This window comes from Micromesistius poutassou (genome assembly GCF_964030765.1).
Source record: "Micromesistius poutassou genome assembly, chromosome: 21".
Taxonomy (NCBI): Eukaryota; Metazoa; Chordata; class Actinopteri; order Gadiformes; family Gadidae; genus Micromesistius; species Micromesistius poutassou.
The window spans coordinates 13,715,728-13,736,154 of NC_140291.1; the positions used below are offsets into that span (position 1 = coordinate 13,715,728).

General features: G+C 47.2%; 1 protein-coding gene across 2 annotated transcripts; it reads left to right on the plus strand.

The window, feature by feature from the left end:
- The first annotated feature begins 653 nt into the window (after window positions 1-653).
- cdc42ep4b (CDC42 effector protein (Rho GTPase binding) 4b) lies at window positions 654-17,728 on the plus strand. Of its 2 annotated transcripts, none has more exons than XM_084485343.1 (2): window positions 654-865; window positions 16,393-17,728. In XM_084485343.1, exon 2 carries the CDS (start codon window positions 16,617-16,619, stop codon window positions 17,706-17,708), a length of 1,092 nt encoding a protein of 363 aa, XP_084341469.1. In that variant the 5' UTR covers window positions 654-865; window positions 16,393-16,616; the 3' UTR covers window positions 17,709-17,728. The 2 variants fall into 2 exon arrangements, with proteins under 2 accessions (XP_084341469.1, XP_084341470.1); XM_084485344.1 differs by lacking the exon at window positions 654-865 and adding an exon at window positions 13,910-14,034.
- The last annotated feature ends 2,699 nt before the right edge of the window (window positions 17,729-20,427 follow it).

Sequence of the window (20,427 nt, forward strand, 5' to 3'; positions counted from 1 at the left end):
GATTGGCAATACATTTTGTTCCAATAAATCATCTTTAGGCTCTATGAAAGATTATCGTTTATGGTGTATAAAAAAAGATCTATATAAGCTTATGTTTGTAAATAACATTTTGTGAGTGTTTCACAGAATGTTAGGTATTCTCATTTCGTTTACGTTACATTAAGTAGCACACATATGAGGAAGTTGGAAAGAGTTAACGTAGTTTCTCTATGATTTTCCACGATTTCATAATATTTTGCATGTAACTCATAGATGGGTGTTAGAGTTTCAATAGAAGATGTCTTACTCCCTCACGGATATAATTGAATTATGTGTTATAGTAGAAAGGCAGTATTCTGTGTGATTATATATGTATATATTTCTCCAGTTATACTAAATATTGTAAGGACCTTGTCACACAGGACATCAAGACACTGTTCACTGTTCTTCATCAAGCTACTGTTCTTTTTCCCTAATGTCACAAAATCTAAAAACTAAAAAAATCTTAAACGAATCATTAAAAACAGAAGGTGACTGTTGTAAGAACGTTCTTTACTGTTGCCCCATAGTTGGGAACAACTATGTACTGGCCCTTTAAGGCTCGACGGGAGGTTGGTAGTCTCGCGGGGAGAGGAGGGACGGGGTGGTTTAGTGCGCCAGTACGACTCGGCAAACTTGACTGACGCAGAAAGAAGAGTAGAGCACCAGTGAACTGTATGTGAAAATACTCCATCAGAGCTAATTACCATTAAGTACATTTCTGTAGATTTTTGCCGGACAAAAACTATCCAGTGGCTTCACTGCTTTGCTGTGGGCTGTACTTTTGGAAAGTTCTGGGAATTTACACCGAAACTTCACCCTTTTACCAGGAATACACCTAAGAGAGGTAATATCTATACTTCAATGGACGCTGTAACAATATGACCAGTTGTATCATTGTTTATTCCCAGACCACAATTGCCCGTATTACCAGTTAATGTATGGACAAGGGTCGGCCATCCCTTAAGAAGCGCACGTAGGCTGCACTGGGATCAGTTAACGCCGCACGCCAAGACGCTGAGTGAAATAACGATGTGTGTGTACCTCATCTGCATCTCATTTGCATAGCAAACGTGCTCGAGGACAATCAGCGCCCGCCGGCAGGAGTCTGGTAGGCTGCGCGCGTGAAAGCTAAGCTAGCCGTCCCGTATGGTGACAGAGATCCATTGTGCGGTGACGACCTCTCCACTACAGCGCATCAACACACCCACCCCCCCCCAGCTCCCCCCCCCCCCAGCTGCCTAGTGAGAAGAAGGACCCACTGGCTCAGAGAAAAAACATGTCATTACTCACTCCTCCTCTGTGTGTGTGTGTGTGTGTGTATCGCGACCGAAGCCCAACCAAGGGGATGGAAACAATGTTTCGACCGCTCAGATGAGGCTCCGGTGCTTGTTCGTCGGCCCCGGACTAGGGTCTCGCGTCACTGGTCTTTGTTGCTGCGACGGTGAACCATGACGTGTAAAATACAGGCGAGGGAAGCCTTTTGCTGTTGTTGATAAGCAGATGGTTATCCTGTCAGCGCTTGAGTTAACAGTTGCTACTGTTACTAGAAGTTACCGAAAGTGTTTGCAAAGTTTGATCCAATGACTTCTTGTTGGATGTGTTTTGCTAATTAATGGTGTAACACGCAATCCTACTTTTGGTTTGGATTGAAATGCTGCTGGGGCGCGAGTCATTCAACAACTTCCTTTGTCGGGGAGTAGGTAGTAGACTCCGATCAGAGTACAACAGAACAGATGGGATCAACGGTGTACAACCCCTGTTACATAACCACACGGCCCTGGGAACATTAACGACAAACCCACAGTGGAGGTGTAAACGAGTAGGATACCTATAGGACTTAACCACAAATAAGGCTTCTTCAAATTAGTCATTTTCCAGGGCATTTGGCAGTTGTTTTTCGGTTAGATTATAAATGGCCCCTCATAGAATGATGGATACATTGTTGTTGAATTGGCGTGTTTTGTGGATCAGCCCTCCCTTGTTAAACCGTTACCGATCAGTGTGTGTGGACATATTGACAAACGAGCTTGGCTCATCACAAACCACCATGACCTCTGACCCCGCATGGAAACGACGCCCATCTCTGCTTGTGTTTGACTGACACATCACCCTGACAACATATATTAGGCGTAACATGCAAAAATCGATTTGAGTATAAGTCATCTTTCTTGATAGAGGAACCATTTTAACTCTTGGGGAATAACGATTATTAGTGCTATGGACAAAGGAGTTGAGATTGAGGCCAAGGTCCAAGGCTGACTTACAAGTGAGATGGTGCATAATGCAGTGTCACAGTTTTTTTTGTACTTGGAGGGCTTCTCAATTTAACCCCTTCACCTCTGGCTTTATATGCATATGTGTGTTTTCTGGGACTCGAGGGCTGCTGCTTATCTCATTTAAGCATCTATACAGAGTCTGCCAGAACACACGTGCATACGCACACGCACACACTTTCTTTTTTTCTTCTCTTACTTTTGCCTTAAATGCTGTGGAGGAGGATCCTGCAGCAAAGCAGAATGAACTGGCTACCTGCCCAGCCAGCATGGTCTGCTCTTAGCTCATTTCCTTACAGTCTGCACTGGAGAGGAAAGGGGGAGGGGTGAATACCTTGAATACGTCCTTTGCCTGTTTCTTATCTATAGGACATGCCACAATAATATAGATAATATTTGGAACTGGCTTTAATTTAATACTGACTGAGTGCTCTGGGACATTCAGTAAATGACTACTCATGATGAGTTGTGAGTGAATCAGCTTCTTCTTTCCACTTTATTTTCTACTTCTGTTTTTTTTCAATATATCTTGTGTCTCCGGAAGCAGTTGTATCTGTGTGTGTATTTCAGTGAAGGCACCTGGTGAGCTCGAGTCTTGAGCCGAAATCTCATTTGTCTCTTTTTGTTTATTTTCATTCAATTGAGTTGAAAAATGCCCTTTTATGATCTTGAGTGACTGGCTTTCTGCTGATGCTCCAGAAAGTTCCTTTCACACTCAGTGGTTCGCTGACCTCCATAGCAGGCTCGATCGACAAAACTAATCAACAATGTGTTGATATATGATATTCTGAAAAGGCTCCGGGAAGGGGTCATGGGAAATTAAAGATAGAAGTCACAGTAGAGAGGTGAATTGTCCCTGACTCATCAGGTCGCGTTCTGGACATCAATCCCGACAGTTTAAAACGTGACCTTTTTGAATTGGTACCACCAAAAAAAAAAAAAAAGTTTCGATTCGGGAGTTCTGAAGAGATCCTTGACATTGCTTATAGATCAGTCAGTGGGCTGATAACCTTTTCGAGCACCACCTTTTGAAACTCCAGATTTCAGTTTGTTGAGTCTACTAGTCTTTGGATGTTATCAACGTAACATGACCAAGGCCTAGCCAAGTACCTGGTTCAGCAGGCTTATTGTCCCTCTGGGCATGATAAAAAACCAAATACTCCCATGTTGCACTTAATATGACAATACGATGGCTCTATCAATCAATTTCTATAATATAGTATAGTTGACAAGAACCCATGCAAAGGTGTGGCATTGATTTGAATGAGTTGTCGACATTGTGGAGAGACTGTTAATCATCTCAACGCGTCCTTCCATGCAACATTATGGCCGTAAGGTGCTGTTTAAAGCTGTGGAACCAGTGACATTATTATCATATCTGAGGTGATGCATCGCTGATGGAACTCGAGCCAAAGCAGCCTTCTGGGTTGGGTCTGGCATTCCAAATGGTTGAGAAAGTCCACAGAGGTTTCAGTCTGGTCTGAGAATGTAACCAGAACAAGACATCACCTTAATTATCTGACACACCTGTCCACCAAGGAATTCTCCATTGTCCTCCTAAGACACAAACATATTTAGAATAACTTCATGTGATTTTACAACATGGTGGTTAAATAGGTGGATGCACTTTATTAACCAAACAACATTGATCATCAGGATAGAAAGGTCTTGGTATAGAAAACCACATTATTTATTCCTCCCACTCCCCGCTTGCCTCTTAAATTGACATTCAATGTACAGATAGTTATTGCACAGCTCCGAAATTGTACAGGGTCCTCCTTTTATTATAGTGATTTGTTCTTTTTGATACCACTTAAGTAAAATCTGGTAAAGGCCTCTTGTCCCTCTCCTGCATGTATTTGTTGGCAATTCCCATTGAGGTTTGGCGTCCCGACAGCTGTGATGCAGAGGCCCGTGGAATCGTGGTTAAGACTTAGCGAAGCACAGGCCTAATTGAATTAATACCCTTCCTCCACAGCGCCATCCGCTGCGGTATTCGGCCTGTGTGGGACAACTGTTGGGTCTGGTACCAAAAGCACAAAGGAGCTGGAGTCCAGATGGCTTGGGGTGGTGGAGGCACTGGCCCGTTCGCACTTCAGCGATCCCCCATTGTTTTTCATCACTGTATGGACTAGGGAAGCAGATGGTCTTTCTCAACCATAATGTTCATGGCAGGAAAGAAAACACTGCTGTCTCAACGCAAGCAACAGGCTCTGGTCTGGGAGTGATTACTGGACAAACCTGTGTCAGAACTAGTGGTACTACACGACATTGGACTATGGGAAAAGTGAGGTCTTAAACTGTGATTACATAAAGGGAAGGGATAGTGGGCCCCATGTGAATATCTGTCCAGGTTATTAGCGTAGGTTTCAGTTTCTTCATAGAACTCATTCATATCGGCCCTGAGATCTTGTGTGTGTGTGTGTTGATGTGTGAGTCGATATATGAATGCATGTGTGTGGCTGGGGTGTGTCTGTAAGGTTAGGTTCTCGCATTGCATTAGTGTTGAAAACATGCTTTGTTGTTGTCTCTTCTCCATTGTCAGTGTGTTGCCTCTTTGCATGTTACGGAGACCTTTCAGCCAATAAGGTGCCAACCTGGGCTTTGGCCGTGAGAAATAATCTTCTTGCTCATTCAGACAGTGTCCATTTCTGTCATTCAAAACTCAACCTGAGCAACGCAGTACAGTGCATCGTTTGACCTTTTAGCTGCAGGGCCCAAAACCAGCCGTTGGGGTATAAAACTGTGTCAAATGTAATTATCTCCACCCTGTTACCTGGGTTTACCTCTTTCCGCTTTCTTTTAAAAGTTATCAGTTCCTTGTGTTAAAACTAAGATCAGTTATAAAGGCAGTTCATTTGTGACTACTAGGCTATTACAAAACCTGCTGCTATAGACCTACTAGACTGTAAACACATCCGGTTAGGAGTATTAGAAATATAGACCATCCGGCCTCAACAAAGTGTTTCAAGAACACATTCAAACAGGAACTAAAAAAAAAAAAGATTTATATGTGGCTAACACTATCAGTTCAACAGCTAAGGAAAACTACTCAAAAGTTGACATATATTTCGTTAGTTTAGTAACTTAACATTATAACCTTACTTCAAATCTTTTGGTTGTAGTTTAGTGCACGTCATAAATTGTTCACATTACTGGCCTTGAAAATTGCGGTTCCCTTTAATCAGCGAGGTTGGGTGTTCTGTTATGTATCTTAGCTTTATAAATCAACACTTTTAACGGAGGAGCAGCCTCTGCTTTTTCACCTGAGATGTTTATTGAGAGCACACCCCACACTTGCACTTAGAGCTGTCAAGATTTATTGTCTATGGGATCACTTCCAAATTATTTTGAGCCTGCTAATTGCTCATCGTAGCATCCCTACGAGGAATATTTGAATAGTCCTGAATCTAGGCCAGCTTTAGAGGGTCATGGTCAGTCACTTATTAATAAATCAGGTAAGAAATACCTTTTTGCTTTACTCCACTAACTTGTTTTTACCGATGATTTAGGGAGGAAAATGATTGCATTCATGGTGTCAATAGATTCTGTGCAAACAGACCATTGTTTTAGCGGGAGAGAAACCTTATGGCCTTTGGTCGCTGTGTTGGCATGTCATTAAGAGAAGCAAGGAGTAACACAGGCCTTGTCCACCAGATTGGCTGGTGGACTTTGAGCTTATTATTCCTCACCCTCTTGCCTCTCCTGCCTCAACATGCAATCACACAGCTAATACATTTATTACAAATCTCTGAGGAGAAACAATGAGAAACACTACATTTGAAATTAATACAATGCAATACAAAAATTACTAAATGAGTCTTGCTTGCTGTCAGAAGCCTTATTCAGCCCATACTATCCCTTATGTTTACAATATGCTTGGGAACTTGAGTCATGCATCCAGTCCACACATGGCTGAAAGAGCTCTCTAATTATTTGGGCCTATTTGGGCCTATCAGTAACATGCAAGTGTACAGTGCAGTTGTGCTGTGCTTTGCATGAGCCAATCAGGGCTGATTGAGGCTATGTAGGGGGAAAGCTGACCATTTGGGAAGTGCTCCTATAGACTGATGAACTACAACTGTCCACGAGATGGACGGCTCAGCAAAATGTTAACCATTTACAGGCGTTGTACTGGGCTGTGGGGAAAAATGGGAGTAGTTCAGCGGAGTACCGGGCACACACTGAGGTGATTGGAGACCGTTGTGGAGCTTTGATTTGGTCGCAGTCAAGCCATTTTATTCTGCGAACTGCAAAATTCTGCATACTGTTTAAAGTATACCGGGGCCTCCAGTCCTTTCTCTGCCGTGTATGCTAATTAGGACAGAGCATGAGCAAGTGCTGCTGATATCCAAGCACTCTGTGACCCAGAATGTCCCCACCTCCGTCCCGCTGTCAGATCTCCAGGGAACGCTCTGAGTTTCGGCTGCGCTGGCATTAAGTGGATCGTCTAAAAGGCACGCATACCACACACTGTATTAAATGCAATGCCCTTACAGGCCGGGCCATAGTCGCTCACGGTGATTGTGCGTTTAACCTGGAAGTAATTACCGTTAACGAGTAATGTCATCGTTAACGCCAACTAATCACATGCCCTTTCTCTTTCATAGCCCGGCATCCGTCCACCAGTATACTTGCTCAGCGCGTCAGCTGGGGTGAATTACAACGCGTTATAGGGCTGAAGTTGCCATGTTTGTTGACCCCTATGGTCTTTGTCTGGTTAGGCATTTTAGTCAGTGGGTGTTTTTGTGGAGTGCCTTTTGCTGTTGTTAAAGCCCGCTGGCTCTATTATCTCTTCTTGTTATCCCCCATGCCTTTATGGCCTCTCTGGAGCCTCTGTGTTTGAATTCTGTGGGAGTCAAATGATGTGTGTGTGTGTGTGTGTGTGTGTGTGTGTGTGTGTGTGTGTGTGTGTGTGTGTGTGTGTGTGTGTGTGTGTGTGTGTGTGTGTGTGTGTGTGTGTGTGTGTGTGTGTGTGTGTGTGTGTGTGTGTGCGCGCGCGCACAATCAGAACCAGAGGACTAGAAAAACAATCACTTTAAAACCGGGTTGAATATGACTTGATAATAAACCTGTAAATCCTGTGTGTGTGCGTGTTCATGAAGCGACGTTGATGCGTACGTGTGCGCACACCCGACGTGTTTGTCCCGACGAACTGCTGTGTCTGCGCTCCTGTTTCGCCACCCTGGTATCTGCTGAAGCTTATCTTTCTGGTGATTTGGCACATTTTTTTCCCGCCCAGTCACAGCGTTTGGTTCACTGAACTACTACAATCCTGCTCGCTCCGTTTACAAAGTGGTGAACAGAGGCACACGTTGGTAAATGGCCCCCCCAACTTTATTTTTCATTGACGGTCATAATCATTGGTCCATGGCACAGGTCTGCTGTTGGCCCGGTGTTGTGCATTTTCTTAATGTTGCTGCGGCCTGTTAACTGTAAGTGGAAACTAATTGGGATACTGGCCATGCGGCCGTCTTTCTTTAACGGGGTCTTTTGGTCCAGGCTTTCTCCGTTATCCGTTGCCTTGTTCTCCAGAAGGAAGAAATGGCCTTTAGGCCGACCATTGCACCTCTTGGCTCAATATGCCGTGCATGCAAGCATACAAAACCCTATTGGAAGCTGTGACCACTTTGGAGATCGACTGGATGATCATGATCACACACACACACACACACACACACACACACACACACACACACACACACACACACACACACACACACACACACACACACACACACACACACACACACACACACACACACACACTTTTCCAGGATTTGGCGTGGGTATGTGAAGGTATAACCTATTCGGCATTGGCATGAAGAAACCATGTCTAAATGCATACCTTATTGCACTAGCCCCTTGGGAGTCCATGCTGCTCCAGAACGGACCAGCCCTGCTACTACCGTCCTGGTTTTTAATGCCCAGAAACTCATGCCCCCGCCAGCAGCACATCTATATTTGACTTTTTGGAGGGTGTACCGCAGGGCTAAGTGTTTTCACAAGGAAAAGTGTGTGTGTGTGTGTGTGTGTGTGTGTGTGTGTGTGTGTGTGTGTGTGTGTGTGTGTGTGTGTGTGTGTGTGTGTGTGTGTGTGTGTGTGTGTGTGTGTGTGTGTGTGTGTGTGTGTGTGTGTGTGTGTGTGTGTGCAATGGGAGACCCCCTCCCCCCCCCCCCCACCATTGAATGTAATAAAGATGCCCCCTCAAGTCAGGTTCCACCCAAGCATCCCACGTAGCTTAACACGCTAGTCCAGGAGGCTAGCTCAGCAGGCTCCAGGCCTGGGTGTCCACTGTCCAGCCATGCAGGAGTTACTGCTCCATATTAGGGCTGTCAACGAATATTCTAAATTCGAATATATATATTTGAATAGTTTTTAAAAACAGACATTCAAAGGTGAAAATTAATATTCAAATGTGGAAAAAGTGCACTGCACTTAACACAGTCAGTGTTATATTTAGGGATGGGTATTGATAAGATTTTTGCGATTCCGATTCCATTTTCGATTCTGCTAAACGATTCGGTTCTTTATCGATTCTCTTATCGATTCTCATTTGGAAAAAAGGAGAACAAACAGGTCAATTAGAATCAACTTTAGTTCAGTTAGAAGTAACATGATGACTTTACAAACTGTCTTGAGGTATAATAATAATAAAATAAATATTCTTGTATGTAGAAATTAACAACATACAATACAAGATAAGTTATTCTGTGGCAAATACGTCATTCGCGCCCGCTCGGAATCGATAAGGGAATCGTTTGCAAAACTGGCAAACGATTCCAAGGAATCAAAACAGTCGGAACCGGTTCTCAACAAGAACCGGTTTTCGATACCCATCCCTAGTTATATTTGTTTCAATCACTGAATGAAGCCTGCCATATTCGGGAGTCGGGACCTTAAATTGCTCGCACAAAACTCTTGATCAGCACTCAGCATTTGTTTATTGTTATTGTTGCATTTGTTTATTGTATGTTTAAACTTAAATATAACTACCTATACAATGTACAGGTTCTGTACATGTACAGAAAAACAACATATACAATAAACAGCATAAATAAATTTATATATACAACACAAACGCTGATCACTGTTAAAGTTAGTTTTTTTGCGTTTAAGATATTAAGTGATTTCTTGCCAATGATCCACGGCTGCCTTTGTGAATGTCGGCACACGTCGAATAATCGATTATTCCTTCGTACCACCCACTGATTATTCCACCATGAAAAAAGATTCACATTCACATCCCTAGCGTAAATATAGATATTTGAATAGTTCAAATACATGTGGGTTTTTTTAGAGGGAATATTCAAACCTCATTTTTGAGCAATTTTGACAGCCCTACTCCGTATAGGAGGCCTGACGGAGAGCCGCTGGAAGCCCTCCTCCACAGGCGATGGATGGGAAACCTTTCCAAAACAAACAAACATCACTCCACACTTCGCTTTCTGTCGAGAAACGGCCCAAAACGGGACCACGGCTAATACTTAGCCCGCCTTACAACAACAACAGCCGAACAAGTGAGAGCATGTTTTGAATAGAGGGTGGATTTGACGGGGGAATAGGATGGGAGAAATGCGAATGGTGATGAACAAGCTTGGGTGGTTGTTCTGCAAGGGAGAGAGAGTTATTTAGTGGTAGGGGGGGCGGGGGGGGGCTGAGGAGCGGTACTGCTGGACCGGAGCGCCCAGCGCCGCCGTCTAGTGCTGGCTTCATGTGCTGTACATGGTGCACTTGTTAAAACGCACACACACACACACACACACACACACACACACACACACACACACACACACACACACACACACACACACACACACACACACACACACACACACACACACACACACACACACACACACACTGTCCCGTGAGCACTCTACAGAGAGCCCACTGTGAGGCTGGGCCAGGGGTTCTGTGCTGAACGCTAAAGCCTTTTTTTCTCCCTGGCTTATCTGTCCGAGCTTGTCTTCTAAATCTTTTTTAATTTGATAAGCATTAACGTTGCTTTGTCAGTGTCTTCCCCCTCCGAGACCAGAGTAGGTCTTGGGTTATGTTCGCATACCATTAGGCTGGTTGACCTATGACCCTTTTGGTTGGATGGTTGTCACTCAGTTTGTTCAAGGTGTGTTACCTCTCAGTATTCCCCACCCAGGTGTGTTATAGGGTATGCACCTCTATGCATTGTGTTCTTCTTCTCTCCGTTAGTTTGACCTGACAACACACACTGGTGTCTCTCAGGGGGAACGGCAGCCATTACCACTAATCACGTTATGCACCGTCTGGCTCTGCCAATTTCCAAATGTAAATTGTATTGACGGTTCCTGAACTCCCTCTTGCCAATCACATTCTGCTGTAGGACTCCTGCAAGAAGGCTTCACCTTTCACCCAGATCCCAATGTTTCACCTCGTCTTTTGAATGCATTTACGAGACGGTTCGTGTTTGCTGGTCACTTTACAGTTGGCCGTTTCTAACGTGAGTTTTCCGTTTCTAATGGAAGTGAGCCGTTTCTAATGGGAGTGAGACGTTTCTAATTTAGCTTAAAAGACACCCGTTTTATTTTACACGTGGCAAGCTATCTTTCTGAAGGATATGTGGGTTAACAGGAAAAACTGGTCAGCTGTTTATTATCAAGGGCTAATTATAAGACAATAGGCAGCACTACGTGTTGTCATCAGTTCTGTTTGTCAAGACTGACGACATGTAATGGCCTGGGTCAACATGTTGTTGATAACGGAAGCCATAGTTATGTGTTGAAGGGAAAGTCAACCTGTGCTTTGAATAAAGTTGAAGTTGTCGTCCATGTAAATGCATTGAGCTTCAGGCTCCTTAATACCAGACCAAAGTAGTCTGCCTGCTTGGTATTCAAACAGGCAAGCTTGGAGGAAAACGGAGGTGGAGGTGTTGAGGCTTTTATTAATAAGGGGTTGGGGTTGTTGTGATTTAATGGGGTTACACCGAGTCAACTGTTGCAGGATATTTGTCTGCCTTGATTTCTCTACCGTCTGTGACTTGTGGTGCCTGCTTGGAGTAAGCCCGGGGCGATGGCTTGCTTTACAACTCAACTCAACTCGATGTAAATATAGCCCCGTCAATTTGCAAAGTAAAACCCGCTGCTCTGTCTGGCTGCTGGGTGGCGGGCGCATTGAACTCCACCTGGGGTCCAATCCGGGGGACGTGACGGACTGATAGTTTCTGTCCTCATTTTGCCTTTTTGTATTTTATGGAGAGACCGAAATCGATTCAGCGCATCAAGTTTAACTACCAAGGTGGAGGTGCTTGTATCGGACTGGGTTGTTGATGAACTTGTTTAGGGTTTCTCCATTGTTAGAAGCGCTGTGGTCAAGGGCAGTCAGCCCTCACCGTGGGAACAGGGCCTTTCGACCCAGCGGCTGGCTGGCCGTTGAGCTCCTTTTGTCAAGACGAGCTGGACAACCGGCCATTGTCATGCGGCCCTGCTGATTAATTGATCGGTGATTGTATTGACGGCACGGCTCACCGGTTCATTTGCACCTCAATGTGTCCGCACAACGGCAGCCCCTCCTATTGTGGGGCCCCTCGACAAAGTGGAAGCCGGTTCAAGGTTACGGAGGTCTTCAGACGCTCAGACAAACACGCTGCTTTGTCTAGCGAGGGGGATGACAAAAACAAAACTTTTCTCTTATTTCTCTTTTTTTTTTTTAAACATACCGACATACCTGTTGAACAAGAGCATAAAAAGCCCAACTCCAGCATGGTTCTGAGTGTCTCTGTGGACAGCCAGTCTGTGGGCACATTGTCTGCGGTTCTATGACTAAACTATTAACCAGCAGGCTTTAAACATTTAATCTTGTGAATCAGTACTACCCTTTTTTCTTGACTCATGAATAAAGAATTCAATTGGCAGCGTCATCCCTACAGAGGTGGGTGTGGGTGTGGGTGTGTGGGTGTGTGGGTGGGGGTGGAGATTCCTGTGTGATACTGGGGGGGGGGGTAGTGAGGGTGAGTCATGGGATTACGCTAGGCAAGAGTTGGGCGGTGATGACCGCGTTGTTCGCAGGGCACCGTGACATCACGTGGGGGGAGGGGGGAGGCGGAGCGCTGCAAGACGGTGTTAATCATTCATAGTCCTGTCACCGCCGCTCTGCGATGGAGCCGGGGTCGTGTGGTACTCGGGGAGTGCCCGGTTACTTAAAGCGTCGCCGTCTCCAGCTGGCACGTCCATCGCACTCCAAACGGTCTCAATAACAACACCACTTCTCCCCTTCGGACTCTGAACACACACGTTTATTTCTCTCTGCGGGTTTCTCCGTAATTGGACCTCGGAAGGCCCCGGAATGCTTATCGCGATCCCAGCGTTGCTGCAAGACCTGTCTGCATCTCTGTCCATCTCGCCCAATTTGTGATTTGTTGGGTTAAGGGGGAATTTGGCCTGCAGACAGTCCACCGGTTGTGGGAGTGGACTGAATCCCCAGTGGCCAGTGTTGACCCGGCGTTTGAGTGAAACCTAAATGGCCAAGGCTTTGATTATCTGTTATTCTAGCTGTCTGGATGGGCCCTGGATCAGCAAGGCGTGCTTAAACATAAACTGCGTTTGTGTTGAAAACCCGTTTCTTCTTCTTTATGCGTCTTGGCACCAGGGAGCAGGGAGGGCTGAGGACGCCGGGCTCTCGGTGTGATGTTCCCCTGAACCTTTCCCAGCGCCGTGTGTGGGTGATTTACATCTTCACAGGGGTGCAGCGCCGCTGAAAGCCTGTAACTGAATATGACGGCGCTGCCTCGAGGGCTGCCCTCCCTTTGTCCTGGCGGCAGTAATGGACTCTTGATAATTGAAAGCCTGCAGGGGGGGGGGGTCCTCTCTCATCATACACCGCAGGGCCCCGACAGCCCCTCCCCCCCCCACCCCCCAAACAGGGCCCCAACGGACCATTTCCTTCAACGGCCCAAGGTGTGAGGGCCCGCCAACCTTTTTGATATCCACCCAGGAGGTCTCTTTATGCAGGGGTTTGAGTGTTTGATACTTTTGAAAAAGCCTCACATCAAAAGCATTCCTCTGCCGCTGTGGCATTGTGGTGCGGTTCCTCTCACCTCCAGGAAGGCCCCGCCCGCAGGGCTAATCCATCTGAATGAGGTGATCTCACTCCAGTTGCCATGAAAGACACTTTCTCCCTCTCCCTCTCTTGTCCTCTTGTCTCTGGCTTAGAGAGACAGGATGCTCGCTGGGCGGTCAGTGATGCGGTCTGACGCTGCCGGGGTAAGGCAGCTCGGCAGGAAAGGATGTGAGGAATCTGTGCATGCATGCATGCATGGGGTCTCTGTAGCAATCACTGTACTACCCTGGTTTATGGATGGAGGGCTGATATGGTGCACTTTATTTCTAGTTGTATGAAATCAGTATGCAAATGGAACGGCTTTTGGTTCCAGATCTACTTTTACTTTAACCCTAAAATGACAAGGACTCTTCTAGACCTTTCTATAGCCTTTAAAGAGATGTCCGTGTTGACCTAAGCTAATGTGATCAAATGATAGATTATCCCGCAGCCTCAAGGCTTGCATGAGGGGTTGGGTTTGAGTGCACAATGAGTGGCGGTGTTTGCCCTCAGCTGGGTCTGTACTCTTTATATCAGATGGCATTTAGAAATGTGTTAAGTGCTTTCACACAACACATAACCCGTCCGGTGCTACGGCAGCAGCACGCAATCACTCCTGGTCTTCATTCATCTACACTTGGAATGCAGCTTGAGCCGGATTCTCTCCCAGGTGAGATGGTTAACCACGGAATCAACCTCTGATTGATTATCGCTGCGTGAGAATGATGCAGGAGAAGTGTGTGTGTGCGTGAAACAAGGCGTGAAACAAGGCAATGTTCCTGAGAGCCATCTCACACAAACACTTGAACCCGTTTGCATCTCAAACAAATAAAAAAAATAAGACTATAGAAGACATTGAACTGCAAAGCCGACTGTAGCACAACATGGAGGGTTTGATGCACACGCGAGGCCTACAGCAAAGGAGAAAGAAATCGAACATAAATGGTAAGGGTGTAAATGTTAATCGATTGATTTGTATCGATTAATCGATTATACAGCTGACGATTCGATTCATACGCAAGAATAACGATTATAGAAAAAAGTCTTTTTCTTTCTTCTTTTTTGTGGAATTCTTTTGTAGTATGGCTAATCGCCGTACCAGACCAGCACCGTAAGCACTAAAGTGTGTACAGAATACTGTTTCTGTATTCTCAATAAAAGGCAAATGGTTCTTTTTTTTGTTGATTTATTTGATAGATATTATATTAATAGATATAACGTAAAAAATATTGAGAATCGTATCGTGGGGAATTCTGAAGTATCGAAAATAATCGAATCGTCATGAAGGCTCAGATTTACACCCCTAATAAATGGTGGGATGGTACCGCTGTCTGACGTTAACAATCCAACCTCCTGTGTCCAGTTTAAAGACACGGCGGGGGCGAGGGGGGGGGGCGCGGGGGGGGGGGGGGGGGGCGTCTCATACAGCCTCTAACTTAGAGCAGGCAAAGCTGGTCGCCAGCTTTGCCGCCTGCTCACCGGGCGTCGTCCCTGAGTAGTGAAGGACAGCTTGGCGGCGGTAAGCCGACCCCGCTCCCCATCACCGGAGCGTTGAGCTGAGGGATGGGCAGTTGACGGGGTTAAGAGGGACCTCCAGAAGGCCTTCTCCTGCAATGGAGACCAGCAGGCCTCTAAGCCAGTGGTTCTCCAATAGGGGTACGTGAAGGCACTCTCTTCAGAAGGCAGTCATATATCATCTTTTTTTTAAAGTAGCATCCATGTAAAACTCCTTTAAAAAATTATTATTTAATAAATATTTCAGGAAAATATAAGTTCATAAAATTAATTTTATATTCAGTAGGATATTCAATTTCACTATCCTTAAAACCCAGAGTCTCCCCCCTACCAGGATGGTTCGACCCGACCTGTCACGTGCCACCTGGCGTCACCTGTCAATCACTCGGATCAACGATGGAGTCGTGGTTGAAGCGTAGCAGCAAATTATTTTGAAAACACGGAGGGACGAGTGGCAAAGGAGACCGAAACAAAAATGCTTTGCGCTAGTTAGGGGGTAAAAAATATTTCACAGGGGGGTACATCACTGGAAAAAAAAAAAAAAAAAAAAAAGTTTGAGAACCAAGCTCTAAGCTATCACAACCCGTCTTCTCAATCGCACATTTTAAATGTCCGTAATCTGGAGCGCTCCACTAGACTCCGCTCGCACCGCGTCCTGCCTGGTTGAGAAAAAATCCCTGATCCCAGAGTGGCTTTGATTAGGCAGCCCGCTATTCTCTTTCAACTCCCCTTCAAATCAAATAGACGGAGAGGAACAGAGTACCACGAGTGTTGGCTAACTAAATAAGATATGTGATCTGGTGGTGATGGAAGCTTTTAAACAGAATGCCGCCCGTCTGGATTTATGCGTTGATTCAAGCTGAAGAAATGCCGCTCCACTGCATTCTATCTCTCCTCTCGCTCTCTCTCTTGTTTCCCTTTTGGTTTTTCGCGTCCCCCAGTATCCGGTGTCTTGCTGGTTATGTAACAGTAAGGGGCCCCGAATGGGAACCTGAACAAAGCAGTGAACACAGACCCCGTGCCAAAATCAGCAACATATTTTTATTATAATTTATTTTCCACCAATGTTATTAAGTCCCGGTCTTTGTCTGGCTCCTCGTTAGTGTGTGACTCAATTGAAGAGTGAAGGAGGTGTGAACCTGACTCCAAGGTGCTGCTCTGCCCCATTACATCAAGCGTTCACAGAGCTCTGGCTCTTGTGAACGGGAGTTTGAGTTTGAAAACACTGCCAGGCTTTGTTTCCCAGACACAGCAGAGCAAAGTTTCCACGCTGGATGCGGATCAAACTGGAGGGGAAGGCGACGAAGCGACGGGTTACAAAATGGCAGTAGCTCACTGGATCGGCATTTAAATGCTATGTTAGGTCCTCGTAGGAAAAGTTTAGAGCAATATAAAAGCCACCTCTGATGTTATTTATGATCGGTTTCCAGCGATGCTGCCAAGCTGTAGAGAATAGTTTACATTACAGTGCCCTTAATTCTCTCTTTCCCCTTCTCCTCCTCCTCCTTCTCAGGTCCATCCAGCAAGTGAGACGAGACGTGGACGAAGCAGTCGAGGGACATTGTAATGGCGACGCACACGGACCTCCTCTTGCTCTGACACAAACCCCCAGCCCCCGCTCCCAGTACTGAGTTCACCAGCGCTCGTCTTGAGGTCCCTCCGCACCCGTGTGCTCCTGTGCGCCCCGTGGTTCCTCTCAGCCCAGGGGGGGGGGTCCTAGCGAAGCGTCTGCCTGTCATGCCCATCCTCAAGCAGCTGGTGTCCCACTCCAACCAGGCCAAGAGGCGGTCGCGGGCCGACCTGACGCCCGAGATGATCAGCGCCCCGCTCGGGGACTTCCGCCACACCATGCACGTGGGGCGCGGCGGCGACGCCTTCGGGGACACGTCGTTCCTCAGCACGCGGTCCGGGGAGGCCCCCCGGGAGCCCGAGCCCCGGCAGCCCGAGTCCCCGGGCCCCAAGCCCCAGGGCCTGCTGTCCCGGACCTTCCGCAGCAGCAAGCGCTCGCAGTCCATCAACCGGGGCGACGGCGGAGGAGCGGCGCCCGGCGGCGGCGGCGGCACGGCGGCCTACGTCAAGAACGCCATCTCCCTGCCCTACCTGAACGAGGACGACCACGCCCACCTCGGCCGGCAGACGATGATGCCCAAGAGCGTCTCGTCGAGCCCCATGAAGAGGTCGCCGGGGTCGGACGCCGCCTGGCCGGCCAACGGCAACGGCGGCGGCGGTGGGGGCGGGGGCGGGGCGGTTGCCATGGCGACCCTGGACCCCGACTTCGACGAGCTCAACTTCGGGGAGCTCACGGACCTGCCGCCGTCGATGCCCCGCGGCGGCGGCGGCGGCGGCGGCATGAAGCACGCCGACTCCATCATGTCGTTCAACATCGACCTGGGCCCGTCCATGATGGACGACATCCTGAGCGTCATGGAGAAGAAGAGCTGGGGGGAGGACGACGACCTGGGCTACGAGGAGGGCAAGGGCAGCGAGGGCGGAGGCTCGCCCTCCTTCTGCGGCCCCGCCGAGCCCCAGGAGGAGGTGAAGCAGCGCGGCGGCGCGGTGCCCGCCAGGCCCCCCCGCAGCGCGGCCCCCCCCACCACCACGGCCGTACACGGGGAGCCCTACACGCCGGAGCCCGTCGCCCGGAGGAACCACCACCGGCTGGACAGCTGCTCCCTCTCCAGCTCGGGCTCGGCCGCCCTGGAGGACAAGACGCACGGCGGAGCGGCGCCCGAGGGCGACACGGACAGCGCCAAGTACAGCTCGCCCCACGGGGACGACGACCGAGAGTTCTCCTTCATGGACGACGACGAGGATGAGATCCGGGTGTGAGCGCCCGGGGGGGGGGGGGGCGGGGGTGGAGGCCGCTGGTCGGGGACGGTACGTTCAGAGGCGCACCACGCTGGTGATCCAGAAGGCTGTTGCAAAAAGACTGAGGACAGAGAGAGAGAGAGGGGGAGGGAGGGAGGGAGAGAGGGGGGGAGGGAGGGAGGGAGCCAGCACATGACGGAGCTGTATCCGGGCGTATTTGGGTCTTAATCTCTCTGCAATTTGTCCGACTATACTTACGGCAAGAATAAATAAATCCTGTTGTTATTAAGCCTTAAACACCTTTATTGTTGCCATACATAAGCGGACTTCTCTCACGCGAACGGGAGATGAAACGGAAATTGAAATGGAGGTCCCGAACGGACTTTCAGGAAAGTGAAAGCACAGTCTCGCCCACGTCCGTCTTTTCATAGAGCAGAGGACGACGCCAAAACACTAGTCTTATATTTTTTTTGAAGCGATCATTTCTAGGGTCGCATTCCAGCGAAACATGCGCTGAACATTCTCCATGTTCGAAAAATGTAATGAATGATGAATGTTGAAGCATTCATCCGGTTCCAAGTAACCTGCCCTGCCTAGTGACGAAGCGGTGGTTCTCTGTAAAGACAAAGTAGGCGGGAGTCATGATTTCAACATGAGAACATGAAAAAATAAGTGCAGTAAGAGTATGATGTCTACGGTTAAGAGAAAGCACACACAGGGGTGAGAAAAATGGGGGGTGGGGGGGTGGGGGAGGGAATGAATCGTAAAGTGTGTGGCCGTGATAGTACTGTAGTACTGGTAGGGAGTTAGCCTTGGTGCTCTATTCACCAGTGACAATGTGCTAGTGGCACCCACACTAAAACTGAAATTAAATCGCTATCACTTAGCCCGTTTCTGCTTGTTGAGGGTGATTGCTCCTATGCGTTTTCCTTTCTGTACATACATTATTGAGTAGTTGGTGTTCTATGGCCCATTATTATATCATCAGTATCTTAACGTTGCGCTTGCTTCCTAACTCTAGCAGGCCTACAGTATTTTCCTTTTTCTTACCGTTTATTTCTTGTCCACCATTCCACGCACCATTCCTCGTTTTCTTGTCAGGGACACGCTTGGATTCTGTGTGTCTTTTGTGCTACCCTGAGCTTTTCATTGCAGGTTTTTTTTTTTTTTTTTTTTGCGGTTGGTTTTTTTGGATTTGTGGCTTTCCTTGGTTTTGGTCGTCTTCAGTGAGCCAGCTGGGGACCCCGAGGGCTTGGTGAATCGGCTGTCGGTACACATGACTCTTTGGTTGAACCGTTACACGACACTAAACGTAAGGTCATGTCAGCTCTGCTGGCGATGTCCCAATGTGGCTGTAATGGCTGACGATGACTTTTACACTGTCACTCATTTTTGTATGCTAATGCTTACTTTTTGTTGAAACGTAAAAGACACAAATGTGAATTATTGCAAAACAGAGGCCTTTGGTACATGGGTGTATTTTGTTCCTTGTTGTCCTTTTCTTGTTCTTTCGATGTTCTTAAACTGACCAGAATTTGGAGTCTAAAATGTGGTTGTCAAGGGAGACGTGGCTTGTTGCTTTGGAGTCGTTACTCCGCACCACAGATGAGTGCCTGAGGTAGGTGAGCAGGGAACAGAGATGTTTTGAAGTTAATCAGGAGTTGTACAACAAAACAAGATGCCTGCTCGCCCGGCATCGAAGCCACAACCCTAGACAAGTGTGTTTACCTCCATGTTAGGATGTTGGTTATGAAAAAAAGACCAGTCCTCGGTTAGTTCTGGCTGTGATGTCTCTAAGCAACCACATCTGCCCTGTGATTGGACGGGGCAGGACTGGAAGAGGTCAGATGCTTGGTTAAGCAGGGCTCCATTAGACGACAACATCTTGTGGATAGCATCCCTACATGATTCTTGTTCCCCCTGCTGAGGCTTCTTGGCCTCTCCCTCTCCTCAGACCTGCTCCAATTTTGTTTGCTTGTTCCCTCATTCCCTAATCCCTACATAGTACATGGAACACTTGAGTCCAGTATTTAGGGAACACAAGTCAGGGAATCGGGGGGCATTCGGACACTAATCATGCAGTAACCAGATTTGTACCGTCACATTTCGGACACTACAAAATGGCGACGCCCCAAATAGTGCACTACATGGGGCGCAAGTCCCTCTGGAACATGGAAACCTGCATATGGATTATTTCGTTATTTTGAGTGTTTCATTCTGTCTCTGGTTTGTTTGTGTTTTGTCATTGTGGTACTAGTCACAAGTGGGAGAAAGTCATGTTCGCTGCGTGTCCATGTCCACTAAGAAGGACCAGCCGAGTGATTTGGAAGGAAATTGTATTTACCAAGTGTGTGTATGTATCTCGTCACTGTGTTTTGTGATTGAATGATTTTATGTGCGCTCGCTGCAGTATGTTTTCAAACCACCAAGTTCCCTCGCAGAAACTCAATGGGCCATAAATCTGGGTTGTGTTGCATTTTGTTTTGGTTTCACTCTTGACTTGATTGGTTAAATCCTTTTTTGGGATTGTTTGGGGGAGCTGAAATTCCTCATGTTCCTCCAACTTTGTGTTTCACACTAACGGACTCTAGGAAGGAATACTTCCACAGTGGAGAACGCCGCGCTGTCGCTGCTCTAATCCAAATAATTGAACATAACAGCCTACACATTGTGCCATCCTTTAATACAATTAGGAGATTTCATTTCAGCAATAAAAAACAAAGTGGAGCTTATATTGGGG